General features: G+C 47.9%; 1 protein-coding gene across 1 annotated transcript in view; it reads right to left on the reverse strand.

Moving 5' to 3' along the window:
• The window catches only part of POLE2 (DNA polymerase epsilon 2, accessory subunit), a 404,236-nt gene that overhangs the window by 137,349 nt on the left and 240,567 nt on the right, over positions 1 to 26,320 (reverse strand). The window contains exon 10 of the mRNA XM_086936593.1: positions 7,717 to 7,789. Within this exon, the coding sequence (XP_086792719.1) occupies positions 7,717 to 7,789 (73 nt within the window). The remainder of the gene's footprint in view (positions 1 to 7,716; positions 7,790 to 26,320) is intronic.

A 26,320-nucleotide genomic window follows, 5' to 3' on the forward strand; every position in this document is an offset into this window, starting at 1 on the left:
GCCATTCGATTTGCTCAAATGGCCCTACCAACTGGGGGTGCTTAACAAGATGGGCTTCGGCCAAGCAATTATTGTCATGGATCCAGCTATTGTACACAGTGCCTCTCGCTAGAGTGCAAGTAAACAGGGAACTGTCTTGAGAATCTGAATTGGGAAGGGGCATTTAGCATGGATGCCCCTGTCCCCTCTGCTGTTTGCCCTGGCCATCGAGCCTTTAGAAGAGTCGGTGAGGAAAGAGCCCCTAATGCGGGCACTGAGGGGGATCAGGAATAGGCGGACACAAGCTCATTCTAGGCTGAAGACATACTCCTCTCTTTGGCAGACCCCTTACACTCTATTTCAAGAGTAAAGGAGAGACTAAATACACTTGTGAGCTATTTGGGAATCATAACTAACTGGCATAAGTCAGTGGGTTACTCGCCCACGGGGTGGGATCCTCCAGAGTACTGGGACTGTTCACAACAGTGGTCCATATCAGGTTTCGAGTACATATCACTATGGCCCGACAGACTGTATAAATAGAAACTTGGGGAGGATCCGCACTCAGAATAAGAATGATGTGGCCCTATCGAGAAAGTTGCTGCTGTCTACGTCGGGGAAGACTTTAAGCTATAAAAAGATATATCTTCCAAAATTACTTTATATGTTACAAATCCCACCATGTAAAATCCCCAACCCCTTTTTCCGTGCAGTGATGGAGACAACCAGAGTACTGCTAGGGATGGAGCCACTCCTACAATTGCCTTATCTAGCCTAATTGCGTGATCAATTTGAGGGGGATTGTGTTATTAAACCATAATTTGTACACAATTGACAGTGATCAATGATTAAGCCTTTGCTGAGTAGAGAGACCCTGCTCTAATGGCGAACTCAGCCACAGAGAGGATATCCTAGGGCACTCTATGGTCAGGACACCCCATAGGGACAGCAAAAGTGCACAGCCATAGTGGTCCAGATATGGAAAGAAGCAATAAAGGCAATCAACTGGAAGAGGAAGATTACCCTGGAGATGTCCAATGGGACTCTGATATACTGGATGATTCGAAAAACCTGACAGGTCTCAGTCAATGGGATCTGATAAGCCTATCTAAGGTGGGAGATTAGTGGGGCCCAAAGGGTATGTTATTTGAAGTGCTCATGGAGCAGTTCAGCCTTGTGGTCTCCCAGAGATTTAGGTATCTCCATGCTTTGGTCAAACACACAACACACCTGGGAGAAGTGCCTGATGAAACCCCGTTAGAATATATGTCTTGGCATCCCCCTTGCATAGACATGCAATATCTCAGGTCTATACAACCCTTAAGCCGAAACAGTATACAGCCCCTCGATAAGCTAAAAGATAGGTGGGAGCACGACTTAGGGATCACTGAGGACACAGAATAGGAGGCAGCATGGAGATACCCAAGGGCGGTTGCAATCATATTACACACGAACCACATCACACGAAATGGGTAGGATCCTCACAGATGGCTGCCTCTGTAGCTGTAACCACAAAGCCACACTCATCCATACCCAGTGGGAATGTCTAAAATGACAGGCCCACTGACAGGACCTACGTGGCCAGATGGAACGGGTGATTGGACAACCAGTTCATTAAACAGCTTGGCTGGTGTGCCTAGGTATGAGGGGGAGAAGTCAATACCCCACTATCCCCTTATATTATGAAATGTAGTGCTGATGATGGCCAGGAGGGATATCATACAGCTGTGGGACAGCGAGACACCACCCCGGATGACTCAATGGGTCCGCAATATAGACATGTACACACCAAGAATGGTATACCAAGCATTGGAATGCCCAAGGAAATTCAATAAAATCTGGGGTCTGTGGAATGAAATACAGGACCTGGAGGACCAAAAAGGGACAGGTAGAATGTGATCCCATCATAATGTATAAAGGAAGAAGGGTGTCAGGACCAACAAATCATGGTTATGCCTAGGCCGATGTATTACTGGATTTTGAGTGGGAAGGGAGATGAGCTCCTGATATGGATGTGCCTCCAAGATGCCAGAGTTCATATACTATGTTCCTGTATGGTATGCTGTTCCTGTTACCAAAAACGAATAACATGTTTTTTTTTTCTCAAACGTTGCTGTTTCTGTCTGTGTCTGCTCCCCAAGTGCAAGTCCTCCCTTTGCCACTGCACTCACAGACGTGTGGAGCATTGTGTGTGCATTGTGTACAAAGTGGGCACTTTGAGTAAAGCATTCCAAACATCCATCCCCAGGTCGGAATTACAACTGCTATCCGTCCAAAGCAAATAGAAGCAATACAAGAGAAAAAGAAAACCAACATTTGCAGAAATATCATAGTGACCCCCGTGGCTATCAGCCGAGAGGGTTATGAGGGTATGCAGCCTAGAAAAAGATTCCCAACTCCCCAATAATTTGTTCAGGAGTTCGCCAACGGCCCAGAGCCCATGTAACTCCAGGTATTACACCCGGTAATGCCAAGCCACAATCTGAGAAAGGCTGTTCTATCCTGCAAGCATAACCAACTGACCAATGTCCAATATTCAATCAAATCTCGCATACATATTTGTCAAGAACAGTTCCATGTCGTTTGTTGAGCATGGCAAAACTGTTATGCAGAGGCGGTGGTGTACCTCCCATTGTCATTTCGGAGTCCGAACTACCAGAGTGCCGCTCAGAGTTCTATCTGCTAGAGGTCCTCTGCGATAAGATCCCAAATTAGTTTGTTATCACCAGTACCTCGATTCACATCCTGTCCACTTGATTTTCACAGCGTTGTTGCCATTGGCCAGTCTCAAGCACCTTAAACAATAAATGATAATTGTCCACCATATCCTTGACCCTGGCAGGAAAGAGAAGCACATTTTGTGCCTTCGCCTCTCTTAATGCTTTTTTCACTTCCAGAAAGGATGCTCTTCTGCATTTTACTACCAATGAGTAGGAGGGAAAAATATCCACTGTTGCATTTTCACTCTGGAAGTGGCCCATCATGTGGGATCACTGTAATATAAAGTATCTGTTCTTATAGAGAGGTAAGCATGCCATAACTGGCAATGGCTGCCCTTCCGTAGGCGTAAGTCTAGTATGCACTTGTTCACACTTTCCAAGGCAAAAAAGGGTGACAGTCTATAGTGTACTACTTCATTAGCCAGACACTTTTAAAGAAAAGCCACCATGTCTGTACCGTGCACTTTATCAGGCAGCCCCTTCACTCTTGAAGTTATTCCTACGACTGTGCCCTTCTGCATCTTCAGCCCTTTTATCCAGTACTTCTGCTCTGCGTGTAACCTCTTTGACCGGTCCTTGCAATATCATCATGGCTGGGTGCACTTCTCCAATGATGCATTTGTATCCTGTGATCCTAGAGGCCAACTTGCTGTGGTCGTCCTGCAGTATACCCAGACCTATGGCTACCATGTCAACTTAATTCTCTAAGACTTCTCTGGATTTGATGAAGGTTTCCAGTAGTTGGCTCAATCAATCAATCAATCACAGGCATTTATAAAGCACACTACTTACCCGGAGGGTCTCAAGGCGCTATGGGGGGGTGGGGGCGGGGGGGGGGTCATGGAGTGCTGCTACTGTTAGAATAGCCAGGTCTTGAGCTTCTTCCTGAAGGAGAGGTGGTCTTGGGTCAGGCGCAGGTCGGTCGGTAGGGAGTTCCTGGTCTTGGCGGCCAGGTAGGAGAAGGACCTTCTTCCCGTTGTCATTCTTCGGATGCGGGGGACGGCGGCGAGGGCGTGGCTGGCTGATCGGAGATGACGTTTGGGAGCGTAGACGTTGATGCGGTTGTTGAGGTAGCTGGGGCCTTGATCGTGTAGGGCTTTGTGTGCGTGGGTGTGGAGGCGGAAGGTGATTCTTTTGTTGACGGGGAGCCAATGCAGGTCTCTCAGATGTCCGGAGATGTGGCTGTGTCGTGGGATGTCGAGGATGAGTCTGGCTGAGGCGTTCTGGATCCGCTGGAGTCTCTTCTGGAGCTTGGCGGTGGTTCCGGCGTAGAGGGCGTTGCTGTAGTCCAGTCGGCTGGTGACGAGGGCCTGGGTGACCGTCTTCCTGGTCTCGGTGGGGATCCACCGGAAGATCTTCCGTAGCATGCGCAGGATGTTGAAGCATGACGAGGAGACGGCGTTGACTTGTCTGGTCATGGTGAGGGAGGAGTCCAAGATGAAGCCCAGGTTGCGTGCGTGGTCTGTCGGTTTGGGTGCGCTGCCCAGGGCGGGGGGCCACCAGGAGTCGTCCCAAGCGGAAGGTGAGGAGCCCAGGATGAGGACCTCCGTCTTGTCTGAGTTCAGTTTCAGGCGGCTGGTCGTCATCCACTCGGCTACGTCTTTCATCCCTTCGTGAAGGTTGGCTCTGGCGGCGGCGGGGTCGTTGGTCAGGGAGAGGATCAGCTGGGTGTCGTCAGCGTAGGAGATGATGTTCAGGTTGTGTTGGCGTGCGATGGCCGCGAGGGGGCTCATGTAGACGTTGAAGAGGGTGGGGCTCAGCGAGGATCCTTGAGGGACGCCGCAGATGACTTCGGTGGCCTCTGACTTGTACGGTGGTAGACGGACTCTCTGTGTTCTTCCGTTGAGGAAGGAGATGATCCAATCCAGTGCCTTCTCCTGGATTCCGACGTTGCTGAGGCGCTGCACTAGGGTGCGGTGGCAGACAGTGTTGAATGCCGCGGAGAGGTCTAGAAGGATGAGGGCCGCTGTTTCTCCGTTGTCCATCAGGGCTCGGATGTCATCGGTGGCAGCGATGAGGGCGGTCTCGGTGCTGTGGTTGGCTCGGAAGCCCGACTGTGAGGGGTCGAGGGATCTATTCGTCTCGAGGAAGGCGGCCAGCTGCTTGTTGACGGTCTTCTCGATGACTTTGGCTGGGAACGGGAGGAGCGAGATGGGGCGGTAATTCTTGAGTTCGGTGGGGTCCGCTGTAGGTTTCTTGAGTAGAGCGCTGAGTTCGGCGTGCTTCCAGCTCTCCGGGAAGGTGGCGGTGTCGAAGGAGGTGTTGATGATGTCCCGCAGGTGGGGTGCGATGACCGCGTCGGCCCTGTTGAAGACGTGGTGAGGGCAGGGGTCGGTCGGAGATCCGGAATGGATGGAGTTCATCGAGCGGATGGTGTCTGCGGTGCTGGTCGGAGTCCAGGCGCGGAGGGTGGTGGTGGGGGGCGGTGGTTCGGTTGTGGCGTGCGTCGGTTGAGTGCTGAAGCTGTTGTGTATATCCGCGATCTTGTTGTGGAAGTAGGAGGCGAGGGAGTTGCAGAGGTCTTGCGATGGGGTGATGTCGTTGTTTCCGGCGTTGGGGTTGGAGAGCTCTTTGACGATGTTGAAGAGTTCCTTGCAGTTGTGTGCGTTGTTGTCCAGCCGGTCCTTGAATGCAGTTTTCTTAGTGGCGCGGATCAGTTGGTGGTGCTTCCGGGTGGCAAGCTTGAGGGCGGTCATGTTGTCCGGTGTTGGTTCCCTTCTCCAGGCTTTCTCAAGGGCTCGGCAGTTCTCCTTGGAGCTCTTGAGTTCGTCGGTGAACCATGGGGCCTTCTTGCTGCCGGGTCTGCTAGGCGGGGTCCTCAGTGGGGCGAGTTCGTCCGCGCAGTTGTTGATCCACTTCGTGAGGTTGTTGGCGGCCTGGCTGGGGTTCGCTGATCTGGCGGGGGGGTGCTGGCTCAGGGAGGCGGCGAGCTGGTCAGCTGTGATCTTGTTCCAACTTCTTCGAGCAACCGGTTGCTGGTGGTGGTGGATCGTCGTTCTTCTGAAGGTGAAGTGGATGCAGCTGTGATCCGTCCAGTGGAGTCCAGTGGCGTGGCTGAAGGCGATGTCTTTGCTGGATGAGAAGACGGCGTTGAGTGTGTGTCCGGCGAGGTGGGTGGGGGTGGATACCAGCTGCTTGAGTCCGAGGTTGGCGAGGTTGTCGAGCAGGGTGGTGGTGTTGCGGTCGTTGTTGTTCTCAAGGTGGAAGTTGAGGTCCCCCAGGAGAATGTAGTCAGCGGAGGGGAGGGCATGCGGGCTGACGAAGTCGGCGATGTCTTCGCTGAATTGTGTGCGTGGCCCGGGAGTCGGTAGATCAGGGTGCCTCTGAGGGTGGTCTTCGGGTCGGTGCGGATCTGGAAGTGTAGGTGTTCGGCGGTTTTCAGGGTGTCGTCGGTGTTGGTCGTGATGTGGATGGTGTCCCTGTGGATGATGGCAATGCCTCCTCCCATCTGGCTCAGGGATACTGTGGTGTCCTCCCTCGATTCCCTTAGGCAGGGACCGCTCCATCAGGTCAGGCCTCTCCTCTGCATGCGGTGGTGTTCTATCGGTTCCTGATCTGAGCCACCTTCAGTGCTCTTTGTGGCTGGTATCGGATCCAGGGCTGCTCATGTAAGATGGTGATGTTAGCAACTCGATTATGCTTGATTATTTATAGTTTGCTGCATTCATGCTGGTTCTCGGGGCTACAGTGGATGGGAGGCAGGCACACAAGTGTAGTAAGACTCAAAGCAGTTTTCCAACAATATGGTTGAAGGCATGTGAATTACCCAGTGTCTGCTATTACTTATAAATACTAGGTTGTCTTCACAAGTGTTCCATAGTAATCAATAAATGTATTGAATGCTAAACTCATTATCATATACTAATATTTGCATACTTACTTGTTCTATAGAAAAAAATCACAATTCATAAGCGTGGCAAATGTTTATAAGTACGCTTTTATGTTGAAGCCACTCACCCTTAACTTTGTGAAGGACATATTAAGCAGCTGTGTCTGTTTCAAGAGAAACCTAATGTAACCGTGTGAGGTACTGCACCTTGGTAATGCTGGTTAGTCAATTGCTTCTGGCTTGAGTGGGAACGCTTGTAAAGTTTTGAAAAGCTGCAACTATATTAAATGCTTCAGTTGTTGCTTCTGATTCGAGAGGGGCATCTAGTAATGACTTGAGGTACTGTAGCTAAGTGAAAGGTTAAGCGTTATGGCTTTACCAATGTTTGTTTAAAACACAATTTTCAAACAAAGCTTGAACATCTACAAGCAGCATTTTCTTTAAAAGACAAATAGACAGTGTCGTGGGAGAAAAACATCATGGAAGGAAAGAATACAAAAGTCAAAACTTTACCTCTAGGTAGAACGTTTTCAATATGAAGAAATATATACAAAGAATTAAGAATACACACTTCTCCACAAGATTACATTTGAAATAAAAATAAAGATGAAGAAGACCCCAGAGGCCAGTATTTAGGATTTCTACTTTAACGAGACAACAATTCAACTAATCCAATTATGCACTCTGGAATAGTACCCTTAAAGTGGAAGTGCCAACGTTCTCTTATTAGAAGAGAACCTAACTATTGTAGTAGTAGCCTTGTGGATTGTCAGGATCACAATTTGATTTTAGTTGGATTGTAGCACAGAAGGATAATGAAAACGTGTAGATAGTCATGTTTTGCATTTAAGAGAATGTATTTTTTTAAATATACTTTTCTTAATGTAAATATCTTTCTGGCTCAGACAGATGGAAGGGTTACTCTAATGTTTTTTAGACATCAAAGACACAATTCTTGAGAACTCAGCAGTTCTCACTGGCCTGCCTCCAAGTAGAAAGAAAAGCTGCAGTACAATGTTATGGGTTCATGCACAAACTCCATCTTGCTCTCCCCTCTCCCTAAAAGTGCTTAAAAACTAAAATGCATCACAGAGCGCTACAGCAAAAATCTCCTCTATTTCTGCATCTCACAAACAAATATTGCAGGCAAAACGATCTTCTCAAACATCGGTCAAGACCTGCGCTTACCTTGTTGTGGATGATGGTTCCGTTGGTGGGAAACCAAACGCATTGATGTGGAGCACTTTGTCTTCATACCATCCTATGATTCAAGAACTTCAAGAATTAGATAAACCATAATACAAACATGCCTTTCCAATGCAGTACATAGTTTCACTTACAAAATCAAATGAAACATAACGAAGCTTCAAACTGTGGACGTTTTATCTTAAAGACATTTTGGCTGAACAAGGAACTGGTTCTCTTGTAGGCAGTAACAATGTAGGGCTAGTGAAAGGGCTTTCAGTGACCGTGCTGAAGAATAACATACTCAGGAGTAATGCAAGCATCCTATTGACCAATTACACCATCTATTTTGGACATGGTTGATTTAGAATTCAAGTTCATGCAAACCTTGCCCTCTCCCCACATAGATAATGAGGTTATCAAGTGTTCACATACTTAGACAGCAAACTAATTCCCCCTAGCAAACAGCACAAGACATGGTGTGCAAGGTACGCGTATAAATATAAATAAAAACAATTAAATATATCAAACAAGTCAACACAATGCAACAAGCTTTGGTCTTCACCAACCTTATTTAAAGGGAAACTGCAACCTAGTTGGGAACCCATCTGCGACCATTACTGAGCTCACTCCCAGGACACCAAGGGCCTGATTCACAAAGTGTGTTTTGTTGTATATATTGAAGTCCTACAGAAGTACTACTTCCATTCTACAAAATGCAACTCACAAATGTATCGCCAGAGACCTTCGCCTTTCCACACTGGCAGAGATCTCCGTATATGGGGCAATATGAACTAGTGGTAAATGTGGAAGGTACCAGGGGAACCGTGGGAGGGCGTTTCTGGAAAGTTAAAGAGGGATTTGGGAGGGCATGCACATAAAGAACACACATCCACAAAAGATGAAGACCACTGCAATTCACAAAATACACTTCTAAGAATACTAAGCAACTAAAGGTTTCAAATGGCCTCAATTGTTCTCCAGCCCAGTCTTGAAGTAAGTCCCGCACCACACATGACCAACCACTAGAATTGCAAAAGAGTCCCATAATAAAATAGCAGAGATAGGGAATTAAAATAACACCCATAGGAACTAATGTTTAATAAACTAATTCAACATTTAAAAATTTAAAAAATATAATCATTGATTTTTTTAATTAAATAATAAACCTAATTTAAAAAAAGTAAATCTTTTTAAAAATGTAAAAGTTTTTAAATTAAATACATGACTTTTATCCAAGTTTACATAATAAATAGAAACAGACTGTTAGTGACAATGAGTATTTTTTATAATTGTTTGAAAGTTAACATTTATGGATGATCAAATGTTTCAATTATTTTATTATTTATTAGACATATCAGTTGATGTACCTTATTTATTTAATTTATAAAAAGTAAACTTCATTACATTTCCATATACTTGCCCATAGGGAGACCTCCAGGTGGCGGAGATCTCCGTGAACATGTGAAAAGTTACTAGTAGTAACTTCACACCCATAAATTCAGTTGTAAAAGGCTCAACCCGTCATTTGAGGAAGTGGAGATATGTAAGTCTACACGTCCTTTTAAATCTATCTAGGCTTTAATTCCCTTTTTTCGAAGGCATAAATACCCAACATTTCAGCCAGAAATTCTGTTTGCTTCCTTAGCTAGATACAGAGGAGCATCACTATAGTGTTCCTTTTCTTTGAAGATTACTTTTTGTTGGATATTTTTGCATTTTGGATTCAGTGTAGAAAGGTCCTGTATCCCCAAGTGTCAAGTGAACATTCTCCCAGGGCAAGTGGTTTAATATTTTGGGTTTAGCAGGTATTTATTGGAATGCAGATCGATAGTTAATAGTATCAAGTCCTCTATGTGTATCAGGGACTACACTGGTTTTCTACTTACTGTATTAGGTGTCTGAAGTTGGCTGCAGGATGTCAAGGCTATAGCTTTATTGGCAGAATGATCTGGAGAGAGCCTATGTTGTTCTGAAATGCAAATGCTACTTATCAGTATGCATCTGTTCTTGGCATGTAGGGCTGCTGACATTCATATCTGTTTAACGTCAAGGGTGTGGAGCATCCGCTCCGCCAGTGACTCAGGATTTTGAAAAAACACCGGCAACTCAATTGTTTGGTTTATGTGGAACTGAGACACAACCTTGGGTAGAAATTTAGGGTTAGTGCGGAGAACTACCCTGTTAGCATGAACCTGGAAGAAAGGCTCTTGGATTGTGAGGGCCTGCAGCTCACTAACCCTCCGTAGCGATGTAATTGCTACTAAGAAAGCCACTTTCCAAGTCAAGAACTGAAGTTCGCAAGAATGTAGTGGCTCAAAGGGAGGACCCATCAGTCTTGTAAGAACCACATAGAGGTTCCATTCTGGAGCTGGTGGGGTCCGTGGTGGAATGACCCTTTTGAGTCCTTCCAGAAAAGCTTTGATAGCAGGCACTTTGAAAAGTGAAAGGTGCTGTCTATTCTGGAGGTATGCGGCCATCGCAGACAGGTGAATGCGGATGGAAGTATATGCCAAATTACACTGGTACAGATGGAACAGGTAACAGATGATGTTCTGAATGGAAGCATCTAGTGGATTAATGTTGTGGTTTGCGCAATAAATGACAAACCGCTTCCATTTGGCAGCATAACATGCTCTAGTAGTGGGCTTTCTTGCCTCCCGAATGATGTCCATGCAATTGGGAGGAAGGTTAAGGTAGCCAAACTCTAGGACCTCAGGAGCCAGATCGCCAGGTTGAGCTGTCGCGGATCCGGGTGCTGAATGTCGCCATGGCTCTGCGTCAGAAGGCTGGGTGTGAGATGAAGCCTTTGATGCGGTACCACGGACAGTTCCAGAAACGTGGTGTACCATGGTTGGCGAGCCCACGTCGGAGCAACCAGGATGAGAGTCATCGAGTGTTGCCTGAGCTTGCGTGCCACCAGCGGTATCAGGGGTGCTGGGGGAAAAGCGTACGCAAATTTGCCTGACCAGTTCATCCATATCGCATTGCCCTGCGATTGCGGGTGTGGGAACCTGGCGGCGAAGCTTTGGCATTTTGCGTTCGCCCTTGTGGCGAACAGGTCTATCTCTGGATGACCCCATCTTTGAAAGTACGGCTGGAGTACTGATGGATGTATCTCCCACTCGTGCATTTGGTGGCTGTGCCTGCTGAGCAGGTCCGCCATCTGATTGTCTTTGCCTGGGAGGTGTTCTGCCATGAGGAAGATGTTCCTCTGAATGGCCCACTTCCACATGCTCTGAGCCAGATGAGACAGCTGCGGAGAGTGTGTTCCTCCCTGTTTCTGAATATAGTACATGGCCGTCATGTTGTCCGTCCGGATCAACACGACCTTGTTGCACAGATGTACTTTGAACGCCTTTAAGGCCATGAAGATTGCCATCAGTTCTAGCACATTGATGTGCATCTTCTTTTGCTGTAGTGTCCATAGTCCCTGCACTGTGTAATGGAGTACATGCGCTCCCCAACCCTGGAGAGAAGCGTCCGCCGTCAGGATAATCTGTAGCACAGGCTCCTGGAACGGTCGGCCCTTGCAAAGGTTTTGTGGATTCCACCAATGCAGAGAGTTGTATGCCCGACCGCTCACCAACACTAGGTCTTTCAATTGCCCGTGAGCCTGAGTCCACTGACGTGCTAAGCACTCCTGAAGCGGACGCATATGTAGTCTCGCGTGCGGGACAATGGAGATGCAGGAGGCCATCATGCCTATCAACTGCATGAACACTCTTGCTGGAAGCGAGTGCTGAGGTCTGAATCTTTGGATCAGCGACTGAATGCTGGCGACTCTCACTGAATTGGCTGGATGCGCAGTGGCCGCCAGAGTGTTTATGGTCGCACCCAGATACTGCTGTATGTGGGCGGGCTGGAGATGGGATTTTGGGTAATTCAGTGAGAACCCCAGATCGTGCAGAAGGTGAATGGTGTGGGACACGTGGTCGGCGCACTGCTGGTCTGACTTTGCTTGAATGAGCCAGTCGTCCAGATAGGGGTAGACGTGGATGTTCTGACGTCTCAGATGCGCCGCCACCGTCGCTAGGCACTTCGTGAAGACCCTGGGCGCTGTGGTGACCCCAAAAGGCAGAACCTTGAACTGGTAGTGCTGGTTTTGAATGGTGAACCTTAGGTATTTTCTGTGTGAAGGATGCAGGGGAATGTGAAAGTATGCATCCTTGAGATCCAGAGTCGCCAGGAAGTCCCCCTGCCGAAGCAGTGGGAGAACCTGCTGCAGCGTGAGCATATGGAAATGTTCTGACAGAATGTACAAGTTGAAGGGTCTGAGGTCTAGGATGGGCCTGAGGGATCTGTCCTTCTTTGGAATTAGAAAGTACAGGGAGTAAACCCCTGTACCCCTTTCTTGCAGTGGAACGAGCCCTATTGCCCCTTTTTGCAGCATGGCGTTGACTTCCTGCTGCAACAAGTGCAAGTGCTCGCCGGACATAGGACGGCTTTTTGGAGGTATGTTGGGTGGAGTGGATGTGAGCTCCAGACAATAACCGTATTGGATAAGAGATCTGACCCACCTGTCCGTGGTGATGGACTTCCACACGGGCAGGAACTGCTGGAGTCTCCCCCCGACCGGTGTTGCGTGGTCGGGGGGCAGTGACAAGGCGTCGCTGTTTGCTGGCGGTGGAGGACCTGGAGCTGTTATTTCCACGTCCTCTGCCTTTGACGTTGTTGCCACGGTATCCACCCCGACCCTTGTTGGTATATGAGGATTGGGTGTTACTCTTATAGAATTGCGTGGATTGTGACGCTTGACCCCTTGAGGTGCCTCTGTTATTGGAGCGGCGAAAGGAACCACTCCGAAACTGCTGGGACTGTTTAGCAGTGTCAGTGTCTTTTTTCATTTTTTCGAGGGTGGCATCCACTTCTGGGCCAAACAGGTGGTCTGGATTGACAGTTTGGTTTAGGATTGTAGTTTGAATGTCTGGTTTAAAGCCTGATATTCTGAGCCATGCATGTTGGCGCAGTAGAACACTAGTGTTTATTGCTCGTGAGGCGGTATCAGCCACATCTAGAGCACACTTAATTGAAGCATTGGTGATAAACTTCCCCTCCTGAATCAACATTTCAGCTGCCTCCTTATACTGATCTGGTAAGTGCTGTAGAAGGGTCTCTAGAGTGTCATAGTGTGCCCTGTCGTAGCGTGCAAGTAGCGCCTGCGTGTTGGATATGCGCCACATATTGGCTGCCTGCGCAGCAATACGTTTCCCCGAAGCCTCAAACACTTTTGATTCCTTGTCTGGGGGAGGAGCATCACCCGTAGTCTGAGTTGGCTCGTTTGCGTGCGTTGGAGACAACCAAAGAGTCTAGTGGCAACTGTCCTTTGATATATGTTGGATCAGTGGGCGCTGCCTTGTACTTCTTGTCAATACGAGGATTAATGACTCTTGCCCGGGTGGGCTCCTTGAAAACCTCTGGCGCATGTTTTAACACTCCTTTGAGCATTGGCAATGTCTTAACAGTTTTTTCAGCCACTGAAAAGGTGTCAAAAAGAAAATCGACGTCCACTGGGTCTGCATGGAGGTCGACGTCATGATTGGCTGCAGCTCTTTCAATTAGAGCGTTGAAGGCTGCAGAGTCTTCTGTTGGGGAAGTCTTTGCAGCAAAAAGCTGCGGCTCCTGTCCCGAATGAGGGTCCCCAGGGTCGCCCCCGGCAGACCATGGCTCAGTCACATCCTCTGGGTCGGAGTAAACTGGATAAGCATACTCATACTCATCGTCTCCATCACCCTCCCCAACATTAGAATGAGTGGGTGAGAGTTCCTGACTTTGTGGAGATGCAGGCTCCATAGGGTTAGATGCACCTGCAGAGTCCAACTTCTTTTTAAGTGGGATGTGGAAATGTTATGTTATTTATGTTATGTTATTTATTCTTTTGTATAGGCGCAACGGTTACTCAAAAGGAGTGTCCCGGCGCTTTAGGTAAGGAGAACTGATTTCAGCATAACACAACACAGAGAAGAAAGTTGAAAAGCAAACAGACAAAAAAGAGAGGAACTGCTAGCAAACCTAATGGGTAAACAGCCAAGTTTTAAGACCTCTTCTAAAATCAAGGAGAGAAGTCGCCCCCCGCAGTGGGAGCGGTAGTGAATTCCACATCTGTGGAGCCAGCAAACTGAAGGAGCGGCCGCCCAAGCGAGCCCTCTTAACACGCGGAACAGCGGCCAAAAGTAGAGATTCAGACCTCAGCGAGCGGGCCGGGTGATAAAAAGCCAGTCTTTTTTGGAGATGTTTTGCTCCCACAGCATGGAGCGCCTTGTAGGACAAAGTCATAGCCTTAAAGGCGATCCGTTTGCGGATGGGTAGCCAGTGCAGCGTCACCAATAACCCGGAGACGCTGGAGCGTCTATTTAGGCCAAAGATGGCCCTGGCCGCCGCGTTCTGTGCAACTTGAAGCCGCTGCAACAGGTACTCTGGCAGGCCCAGGTAAAGAATGTTGGCATAATCCAACCTGGAGCCTATCAGAGCCTGCACAGTCAGCCTCCTGTGCTCCTCAGACAAGAGAGGCAGAAACCTCTGCAACATTTTTAAAAGGCCGAAGCAGGTGCCGGTCACCCCCAGGATCTGGGCTTTCATCGTCAGCCCCTTGTCCATCTTGACCCCCAGGTTTTTAGCCATGGGGGAAGAACCGGAAGGAGGGAACATGTCGATGGGCCACCAGGCCTGCCAGCTCGGCTTCGTATCGCACCCGAAGAAGAGTACCTCAGATTTGTCGGAATTGCACTTGAGGCTGTTCAGTTGGAACCATGAAAACACAGCCCCAAGGCAATTCCAGATACTCTCCCCGTCAAAGTCAGCCCCTCTCTCGCAAGAGAAGAGGAGCTGGGTGTCGTCGGCATACGACACGATCCGGGCACCAAATGACTCCGCCACCGCCGCCAAAGGGGTCATGAAGATGTTAAAAAGGGTCGGGCTCAATATAGAGCCCTGAGGGACCCCCACTCCCAAAGGCGGCATCACAGCGGTGTCAGATGATGTCCAGACCGTTTGCCGGCGGCCGGCTAAAAAGGACGAAAACCATCTGAGCACCGTCCCCCGAAGACCAATCTCAAAGAGTCTTGCGAGCAGGCCCTCATGGGGGACGGTGTCAAAAGCCGCCGACAAATCCAACAACACCAACATGACTTTGCCCCCGGTATCCAACACCCCCTTGATGGTTTCAGAAACCTCAAGGAGCGCGGTCTCGGTGCTACGATTTGAACGGAAGCCCGACTGGGAGTCATGTAAGATCTCATGAGACTCCAGAAAATTGGAGAGCACCGACTGAACGTGCTTCTCCAAGATTTTTACAAGGGCCGGCAGCAGCGAAATTGGCCTGTAATTGGCTGGAGCTTTCGGGTCAAGTCCCGGCTTTTTCAGCAACAGGATGACCATTGCCTGCTTCCACACTGCTCCAAAGCCGGCTCCGGGGTGATCTTCCGTTTAAGGAGAGAGAGCTTGCCTGTGTTGACGTCGATGATCACCTCTCGACGCTCCTCCTCCGCCAGTGGTTGGTGGCGCGGGCTTGGAACCACCAACGAAGCCTTTGGCGTCGAAGTCAACTTCAAGGGCACTCCGGCCCCAGGGTTCGCAGTGAAAGCCTTCGGTGCCGTCTTTGGCGGCAACGTGAAGAGAATCGGCGTCTGCGCCTTCAACGGTTTCTGTAGAGGCTTGGGCAGCACGGTGTTTTTTGGCTCGACCGCCGCGGCCCCCTCCCGAATACGCTGAAGGGACTCCGTGACCTTCTTGGTGAACGAGGCGGAGGGACGGACCGGCTCGAGAGAGTCTTCCGACGCCGGGTTCGGGTCGGCAACCAAGGCCGCAGTCTTCGGAGCCGACGCAGCTCCCCCCTTTGCCTTGTCAAGTGGAAGCGGTGCAGCCAGAGACTTGGGGTCGTCCTGCCGCTTCTTTGGGGCCTTCTTATGGTCATCGACCTTCTTGGTGTCGACGCGACTCTTCAGAGCGTCGACCAACTTCGGCGCCGACGCAGCCGCGTCGGGCGTCTTTGCCTTCGGCTTCGACACCGTAGTCTTCGGATCGGCCATTTTGGCGTGGCTCTTGAGCTCGACGGCCATCTTGGATTTTTTCGGCGCCGAGGCCTCCGAAGTCTTCGACCCAACCAGTGCGACTTGCGCTTTCGGTTTCGATACGGGTGGCGTCGACACCGATGGTTTCACTTTCGGTTTCTGCACCGGGAGTGGTGCTGCACCAATGTCCGTGGCCGGGCCGGAAGGCGGAGCCGTGGGACGGGTATCGAGATCTTGGGTAAGGCCCGAAGGCGATCCCTCGACCTGGGCCTCATAATGGCGGATGGCCCCGGAGTCAGTCTGAGGAAGCTCCTCCTCCGAGCTATCCTCTACGGTGGCAATGGCCCCGTCGTCGTCCCCTACCTCCTCGACGACTTCCTCGAACTCCTCTTCTTCCGCGTCGTAGTTTTCCTCGACCTCCGAAGCCGGGTTAGAGTCCGAGACATTCTGGATGGTGTCGTCAACATCCTCCTCGAAGATGTTCGCTGGAGGGGGTGCCGAACTCTGGGCCTGCAGTCTTGCGGCCCGGCGTAGCTTGAGAGTCTTCTTCGACCGGAACTTGGAGCAGGCCATACACTTGGCCTCGTCGTGGTCCGGTGACAAGCACTTATTGCACACTGGGTGCACGCCGATGTGCGGGTACTTCGAGGCACACACTGGGCACCTCTTAAATGGACTTCGTTCCATGATGAAGTAGTCTGGAGCATCGTGTAGGCCCGTCCGCGCCGAAAGCACGCGGAAGGGCAGCAATGGTTCGGAGCCGATGAACAAACAAACCCGAACGATAGACAATACCGACGAGAGTCCTAAAGACCTTTTGGTCTCAAGTAAAGAAAGTTAAACAATTATCGATTCCGACAGAGGGAACCGAAACACATCCGAACCCAATGGCGGAAAAAAACAATCTGGGGATGGAGTCGATGCCCATGCGCACTGTAGTCCAGGGGAGGAGCCACCTATCTCGTGATACTTCGAAGACTCTTCCAGGACAACAATGTGCAATCATCCGGACCCAACACTAGGCGGCGATCTATGCACAGATATGAATTCAGCAGCCCACATGCCTCGAACATACAAACCTTACTAGGCAAAGAGGATGGAGACTCGCTTTGAAATGTGGCTCCATTTATTACTGATAAACAAATAATTGCCATTTTGTTCCCCACAAGTTGGATGGAGCCTGTTTTCAACTGAATGTTGCTGTTATCCAGCGATATACCAGGGTAACGCACCTGAGTCCATCATCACGGTGACTAAAAGCATTTAACTGTTAATCTCTCCGCAGCCTCGTCTGTTTTCAGAGCACCCCCAGTAGCCCTAAGTCATTCCTCCCCGGAAGAACATGAAAATAAATTTGTACCAGGTTCTAGTCCTATCTAAAATGCCACAGAAGAGGTGACGTGTGTTTAAAAAAAATATATATATTATCTTTTATACATGTCAAAGATGCAAAGCCTGTAAATGTAGTGACAACGTTTTTGAATATTCTGTTTTATCTGAGGGAAGTGGAAAGATCACTAAACATGTTACATGTAATACGGACTACACATTCTATGTCCTAACATGCCCATGCAATAAGTTTTGAGGCAGTCCTATACACCCATTAAAGAATAAGTATTGGGACATATGCGTACAGCTCAAAATGTTGATTTCCTTTACGCAGAAGGCAGGCAATTCAGAGATAGGCACAAAAGTTATTGTAACTCGCTTAAGTTCTATGGAATAGACCAGTGGGTCTTAACCTTTTGACTTCTGTGGTCGCGCACCTCAGTGGCGGCTGGCAGGGAATGGAGGTGCGAGGGGGGAACAAAACATAAAAAGCATTTTAAAAAACACTCTTAGCTCCTCACCGCCGCCTCCGCAGTTGCTTCCTGATGAGTCCCGGAAGCACACAGGCTCCCCATGGCCAATCACAATGCTGCTATGCAGTCTTGTGATTGGGCTGAGTGCCGTGGTACGGGGCTAGATGGGGACAGGGAGTCTGTGCATGTTCCCCACCAGGCTGTGTATTACTAAATATTATTATAAAGTGCGCATGACTGTTTGGCTGGGCCGAGATGGCCCTCCAAACAGTCAAGCACACAGAGTGTGCATGAACCACTCCTCAGATGCTCTGACACCAGCCCCGCTCCGCAGGGTCCGATTGGGATCCCAATTTGGCCCGGGCACTGACGAAAAAAGTGGCCCACATTCAAGGGGCGTGGCCCACAATTCAGGGCTGTGGCCCACATTCAAGGGGCGTGCCCTTTCATGAAACACCAGTTGGTTACACACGTCAATGTCCTTGAATATTAGATGTAAATACATTAGGAATTTGGACAAGTATGGTAGTGCACTGTCCAGTGACCAGCTGAAAGAGGGCATCAAAGAGCAGAAATTGGATTATAAATTCAAATCTGTTCCGAACAGGGGCCCAAAAATATGTTTGGCCCAGGGCCCGCAAAATCCTTAAGATGTTTGGCACAGAAATGAATTAAAGTGAGAGGATACTGTTCTTGCACAGGAGACACGGGGGAATGGTGACAATTGGTGCCATGCTGAGCAACTAAAAAAACAGCAAGGCCCCTTTCTGTCACAAAATTATTCGAGTCCTTCAGGGAAGGAGCACCTAATAAGCAGCGAAGCCCCTGCTATTACTAACCTACTCAGCCCTCCCCAGTCCTTTAGCTCAGGAGCACATGAACAGCAGTGAGGCCCCTGCAATTAGTAAATTAATCAGCCCTCTCCAAACTTCCAGGCCTCAGGGCAATGTCCTGGCAGGGGAGCACAAAACACAGCTGCTGGGTCATCCATGGTAGCCAGGGGGAGGCTGAGGTGAAGATGGTGCAAGTTGCAAAGATCACCTGGCCCCCACAGCGAGACCCATTCTTCCTCGCCCACTATTCCCTCAGCCATTTTTCTCTGGACCCCGACCCGCCATCTTGTCCATTCCCTCGTCTTGTACCCTTCTCCCTCGTGTCCCCCTTGACGATCCTCAACTGTTTCTTCCCTTTTCTGTTTTGCCTTTTCTACATACCCTTGCATCCCTCCCACCGTCCCTTGGTGCTGTGACTGCATCCCCCCTCGAACCCCCCTTAATGGAACTCTGCCTGAGAAAATCTACTATGTGTGTATATATATATGTATATAGAGAACTCGAATCACTAGTATATGAAGTAGACCTTTGTACTATCTACCATTCCTATGTGACTCTTGGAGTATATCTATTCGTATCCCTTCCTTAGGTATTTAGAGATAACTCTAGTATATGCAGCAGACCTTTGTACTCTCTACCATTCTTATGTGACTCTTAGAGTATATCCATTTGTTTCTCTTCCTTGAGTGACTTTACTACTTGTACATTTGGAATTTTTCTTTCTGTTTGTATCTCTTCCTTGTGTGACTTTACATCTTGTACATTTGCAATTTTTCCTGCTTGTATAACGCATGTAATCCTAAGTCCTTATGTTTCACAACTATTTCTTATGTAAAGCGCTCTGACACCTTCTGGTAAAGTTCGCGCTATATAAAATCGCATTAAATTAAAAAAAAAAAAACTAACACTGTTTATGTGCTGCGTGGGCCCCAGGGGGGCCGAGGTGAAAATAGCTCAAAGGCCTGAGCAACACCTGGCCCCCAGGAAGGCCGATCTTTGCAAACAATCACCCCCTCCCCAGCCACCCTCAGCCTGATTGCTTTGCTGGGCAGGGGGTTGAAGGAGAGGCCACAGTGGATAATCACTGCACAGTGAAGCTGCATTCATTTCTTTGTCTCTGTCTCCGTGCCCTCTGTGGGCCGTTTATTTTTCTCCCCTTTCCTAGTCCACAGAGATCACGGAGACAGAGAAAGAGAAATTAATGCAGCTTCACTGTGCGGCTGAGAAAGGGGAGAAAAAAAAACGGCCCACAGAGGGCACGGAGATACAGGCCCTTCGGCCGATGCCTGAATGCGCGAATGCCCGCATTGCCACCCTGTCCTGTAGCGAAGAAATATGAAATGATAATAATTAAGTTATTATCGGGTTATTTTAATTTTTTTCTGCTCTGAAAGCAGTGGGCAATGCTCCTCCGGAGGAGCCGCCCCAGGCCCATATAATCATGATTGGAATCGAGGAATCCCCACTGAATCACTATCGGAATCAGGGGACCCCCTACTGAGTCATTACTGGTACCCAGGGATCCCGGCCTAAGCAATTTTGATGATTTGAACTGCAAATTTAACAAAAGTACAGTCACAAACATTCATCAAATACATAAATGCTGAAATATTTTATTTGATGAACAAAGATAATATAATCAAAGTTGAACTTTAATGGCCAGGTTGGAGCTGAATTCAATCAAGGCCACCCATCATCCATATTATATTCTGATGGACTTGCATTGTCCCCCCTCACCCTGCCCCCCGGGATCAATCTGAGGATGCAAACTAATTTTTTTGCCTCCAATTTCAAATTTCTTCCCAATTACAGAACATTTAAACATTTTAATTTTTATATGTTTCTTCTTTATTTATATTTACTTTATTAAACTAATTTCATTTTCTAAGTAGCCGTGGACCACCTTTGACCCCAAAGGGTCCCTGGACCGCTGGTTAAGAACCACTGGAATAGACCATATTCCCAGAATCTGTAAGAGGTGGTAATTGGGACCTAACCTTAAGGAGATTTGAGAGTTCTTACATTATAGTGTTGGATTCTAAGGTCCCATGGGGCCTTAACATTGAAGAGGAATTGCATATAAATGTAGGTGTGAATTAACATGCATGTAGGTCATTTTATTTACAAGAAACACATGTTTAAATATGTAAATGATATTCTTTGCAGATTAAGCATCTGCCATCCTGGTTTGCGGTTTATATTTTTTCACCAGGTCTTTGAGACAAGACTTCTTGTTCATCTCCTGAAGCAAAGATCATTTTGTCTTTCAGTTTAGAATGTACTTTGTAATTGTTGACACATGATGATATTTTGAATTGCATCTAATGATGTAAAAGGAAATAAATTGGTACTTGCATGAGTGGAGGAGGCCTGGAAATGAACATGGATTGTTATGTTTGATTTTCCAACCATTTGGCTTTGTCAATGTTTCTTAGACATAATGCACAGCAGTGTTGGCTACTGTGCAACATGGCTTAAAGAAAAACAAAGTGCCATGAAGTGGTCAACATTGCAGCGTCATATCTCTTTTTTTCTTCACTTAGAGCCATGTTGTACGGTAGCCCTTGGTGCTGCAAAATATGTCTAAATAAATATTGACAAAGCCAAAAGATCTCACGGAGGAAGATCCTATTGGCTTTTCCAATGCTTGTTTGTATCAAGTTCGAAATATTACATGAACCTTGAGCCCCATCCTCAAAGTGGTGCACAAGCCATCACTATGCACAGGACAAACTTGTGGTTGATGTTTTTAAATGCGGTCCGGACGTGGAGGAGAGATCCCATCATCAAGGAAACATGGGGCGTAAGGTAAAAGAACCCTTCTTTAACTTCATCGACACAGCAGTTTTGCAAATTTGACTGAGTAAGTGACAATCTGAGGCCCACTGAGGGTTTTAAACAATTGTAATTATTTGGCTGCAATTTTGCTAATCTTATTAAAAGGAAGAATCGGACTGGGTAAACTACGGATACCAGTATTCTTTGTATAATACACTCACCTGAGCCCACTGGAGGGAATACATTTGTTTGAATAAACCACGTGAGTGAACCTGGGTTTCTGTTGCGAGTTGCAGGCAGCCTTTGAGAAAGAAGCTTGGGGCTTTGAAACGCGTTAGGCATGAAATACACTCGGAATGCCACTTGCCGGTCCCCCTGATGGAAAATGATTTGGATGAATCACCTGCCGTGTGAGTGCTCCCATATGCACAGGACAAACTTGTGATATATATATATCTCCAACAACAAATCCAGCATGCGAGAAATAAACTCACTGGTACCGTGGCCTCAGTTTTCAAAACGGTTTTTATTTTTCGGCAACGGGTAAACCAGACGCGTTTGGAAAAGCAGTGAGGTTAACTGCGAAACACGTCGGGTTTACCCGTTGCCGAAAATAAATACAGTTTTGAAAACTGAGGCCACGGTACCAGTGAGTTCATTTCTCGCATGCTGGATTTGTTGTTGGATATTTTGGGAGTGGCGTCCCTGCCGTGTTGCCTGCCATACGAAGCGGCTTGTATTTGCTACAAACTACGTTGGGATATATATATATATATATATATATATATACACATTTTTTTAACAATTCTATATAGCTGTGTGTTGCCTCAAATACTTCAGAGTGCTGCACAGTGTTCAGATAACAAAATCGAGATTTGGATTTAGCAGAGGTCCATCAACACTGACTAGCCATTATTCCTTACTTGCTGCTAAGGTCATCACGAGTAGCCCTTTAATTCTCATGAGGACAGTAATAGCACTCACCAGCCCCATAGGAATTATACGTTTTATTCCCTTAGCACAGAGATTTCAGTTTACAAAAACAGCCGAAGACTGAAATCTCAGTGTAAATGTCCTTTGAAAAATTAAGAATTACAGGAGGACTTGAATCCATTTCATAATCAACTATCAGGGTCCAACTCAAAATTGGCCAGATTTTCCCCACCCCCAGTGTTACCAGTACTTCCTATACTGATAACTCTGGGGTAAGGAAAATCGGGCTCATTTTACAGCCCAATCATAACAAGCATTGGCATAGCCAATAGGTCTCGCCTTTGGGATCTTATAAGTGTTTAGTCATGCAACAGGTGATGTTGTTGCACCAAGGATATTGTGCTGCATAACTAAATACTTATAAGGTCCCAAAAGCGAGACCTATTGGCTATGCCAATGCTTGTTTAGGAGTTGTGCCCTGCCTCTGAGGATCAAACTGTGCTGGGGGTGGCGCCTCTCACCCATACAAACCTGGAGGGTCAACCCTAATTACCTATGCGAGCCTGTTTTCAAACTCCCCAGGCTGAAATAATTGTAGACCATTTTGCCAATAACTCGCATATGGCATCCCATGCCAACATGCAGTGGTATGCCTTTAAGGTCGTTATCCAGGGCCACTGCCTAGGGTCAGTCAGGGGGGGGGGTCTCTCCCTGCAGGATGAGTTGACTATGTGACAGGGGACCATACAGCATGCAGAAAATGAGGGTGTGTGCTGCCCTGAGACCCTTCAGGCCCTGAGGGAGGAGCGCAAAAAACACACAGAAGTGCAGAGAATACCTCGATTCCGCACATGTAGAGGGGCGACATGCCAATGCCGAGTGACTGCTGGCATAGCTCATTCAGGCAGAGGAAAGAGGGAGACACATTACGCCACTGACAGCCTCGACTCGGGAGAGGGTATTCTCCCAAATTGAAATCTGTGCTGTATTCACAGCACATTACAGGGAACTGTAAAGATCTGACAATCCAGTACAAGGAGAGACGCTTGCCTTCTGGTTGAGCTGGGGGACTCTTCTGCAGCTGCCGCCAGAGGAGAGAGGCATTGAGTGCCCACAACACGGAGCCTAAAATCAGGTCTGCCATTAAAGACTTAGCCTGCGGTAAAACGCCTGGGACGGATGACCTCCCAGCTGAATATTATCAGGCTTATGCCACCCAATTGGTCGCACGGCTGGCTCAAATGTATGCTAAAGCATTAGACTGCTAAGGAGGCTCCTATAGTCTCTTTCCCTAAACCAGCAGGAGAAGCGCTGGAGGCGATGCACATCAGCCCCTATCAATGCTTATCCTCGACAAAATGATCCTTAGCAAGGTCCTGCGAAAAGAGTCCAACCTCACCTTGCAGCCCTAGTGCATGAGGACCAGAATGGTTTTATCCCTAATCGCAACACCTCCAACAATATCAGAAACTTGTAGCGAGTTCTTGATTAAACTATTGTACAGCAGCTCCCAGAAGCATGGGTATTTTCGGAATAAGTGAAGCCTTCGACTTGTGGCAGTGGATTTATCTTCAAGCGGTCAGGACTCGGATGGCCCCAGGAGAGGTATGGACTTGGTGGGTTGCGCTATTATATGCTAAATGTGAGAGGCTGTATGAGCACTGGCAGGTGAATCTCGGACCCGACTCGGGTCCGCCGCAGTTTGATACAGGCCTGTCCACTTACCCCCCTCAGCTGTTCACGCTGGCGGTCGAGACGTTCACAGGCTTAATGTGGGCGGAAGACCGAGGGAGTGGAATCTCACTGTATGACAGGGAACAAGTGATTTCGCTCTGTGTGGACGATATGCTCCACTTCCTGAGAGACGCAGGTACGGGCAACCCGAGGAGGTGGCTCTTCTGGAGGAGTTCAGACGAGTCTCTGGTCTTCAACCAAATGTTTGTGCCTCCCCAGTAACCCCTGCACTGGTGGAGTCTCCAGAGGAGGTGCTAAACATTGGAGTCCAGTGAGAACCGAGATACTTTCAGTATTTGGGAATGAGAATCAATCTGGATTTGTATGGCACGGCTAATCACCTGTGAGGTTATATAGACTCTGCTATCTTACTGGCAGCGGCATTCGAGAGAGTAACTTTAGGGAAGTGCTCCGTCCTCCTCATGGCTCTGTAGCATTTTAGAGGTCGCTGAAGCATCTCATTATGACTTTCATGGCACTGGCTTAAATGCTCATGTTGTACCGAGTTCTTTACCACTTTTCAAATTTACCAATTTGGGTGCTGAAGGCATGGTTTAACCCCTTCCATGCTGGTGACGAACCCCAGCCGTCACGCTCTGCGGCGCTCGTATGCTGATGACGGCTGGGGTTCGTCACGGCCCCGCCCTGTTCTTTTGTTTACCGCACAGCGGCGGAAACGGCCCAGCATGGAAGGGGTTAAAGCCAACAATGGCTTGCTCGGGGAGCTGATTTTTCTGATGTCTACTACGCGCCGGTGTGTGCACTGATATATATAGAACACAATGTCCCAATAGTTACCAGTAAATAAGGCAATTTAAAGTATGCATGCACCAAGCATTACAGACGAAGGACAACAAGGAGGCTCAATTCATTAGTGTAAGGTTTGTTATTCACCGTTTTTTCATGTGGGAATACAGTTGTAAAGCAGCACTGTACATGAAAACATTCATGTGACAACCCAAATGGCACTTGGTGACAAGGTGATAATTAAGTGAAAGTGACGACGCAAGTGAACGGGGTGAACAGCGTGGACGGCGCAGAGTGACAAAAATATATACAGTGTAGGCTCAAGAATAAATTCAAATTATTTCAAATTGCAAGTAGGACACAGTTATGAGGCAAAAGTAGTGCGCCAGAGAATTGCGCTGCAGTGTCGACGGCGTTTCGATTCACAGTTGTTTGGGTGTGTGCACTGAAGCAGTCTATGTCAGTGTTAGGAGCGGAGGCTGAGCCTGTCCTGCGGAATGTCACCGAGACACGGACGGTGTCTCTGACTCTGCCCCGACCTAGCGGCGCGAGCAGAACCTGCGGTCCTGGCGCCTGTTTATCACAAGCCCCATGTGTGGAGGCAGGAAGGGGATGGGCGAGAGCAGGGCAGGGACCGCAAGATAGATAGATAGGTATTTGTGTGTGAATGAAGTAATAAGAAGAGAAGGAAAGAAAAATGGAAACCATAGATGCATTGAGACATAGGGGAAGACGGAGGAATAGAGAGAATCGGAGCTAGTGAGGGGGGAAGCAACAGAGAAAGAGAGAGGAGGGGACGAGAAAGAGAGAGAGAAGAGCGGCTGTGGGAGAAAGAAACAAGGACAGATGTCAAAAAGAGTGAGGCAAGAGGTTAACAGAGCAAGAACAAGAGCGACAGAGAATGGAAGCGACAGAACACAGGAGAGAGAGAAGAGAACAAGCATTGGCGACGAAAGTCATCGCGATCACCATCGCTGTGAAAGTGATCGCGATGACGCGCTAAAAACACGCAAAGGATGCGCGTGCTTGTGCACGTTCTAGCAAGCTGGTTGTCGCTTTGGGAGCCCTTCTCCGAGCAGCGCATGCGCGCTCACTCAGCGAGACCTAAAAAGGGCATAAATCTATAGTCTGGTATCCCTGCCCTAAACCGATGCTAAAACTTGATCTGATATGTCTTTGTATTTCGTTCGCCTGCAGGAGTGCAGTTGCACCATATTTTCATGGCCAGGAGATAGTCAGATCCATGTTTTGAAGCTATCTGGGTCCTTGCTTCTAATATAGCCAGTAGGTGGATATATTCAAATTTATCCTTGAAAGTTCTGATTGGCACCCATTATTTATGACCTTGCCTCTACCACCCTTTTGCTTTTCAAATAATTACAGGTACATATTTAGTATATTTTTCTAGTATGTAATGTGTTTTTTCTTGGTGCAAACCATTTCTTCTTGTACACTTATTTCCTGCCTTAAATATTAAAAGCCTTCTTGCCGATTAAGACTCCTATAATATTCAGCTTGACGTATGTACCCACGCAGCTTCACTTTTTGCAGACAAAACAAAACCTTCTCTTTTTTATGGTTCACTTTTCACAATTGTTGCCCTCTTCATATATTAGGTTTTCTTCAGTTACTCCCACACAATGTGCATTATGATGCTTCTTTGTTTATTCGTCTGATAATAAAGGCAAGCTTTCTAGACGGCAGTTTCCATGGTCACTTGTTTTATATTCCATTTCAACTTCGTTCGCTCTTCACCAGTTTTAAGCTGAGA

This window comes from Lissotriton vulgaris, chromosome 9, assembly GCF_964263255.1.
Source record: "Lissotriton vulgaris chromosome 9, aLisVul1.2, whole genome shotgun sequence".
Classification (NCBI taxonomy): domain Eukaryota; kingdom Metazoa; phylum Chordata; class Amphibia; order Caudata; family Salamandridae; genus Lissotriton; species Lissotriton vulgaris.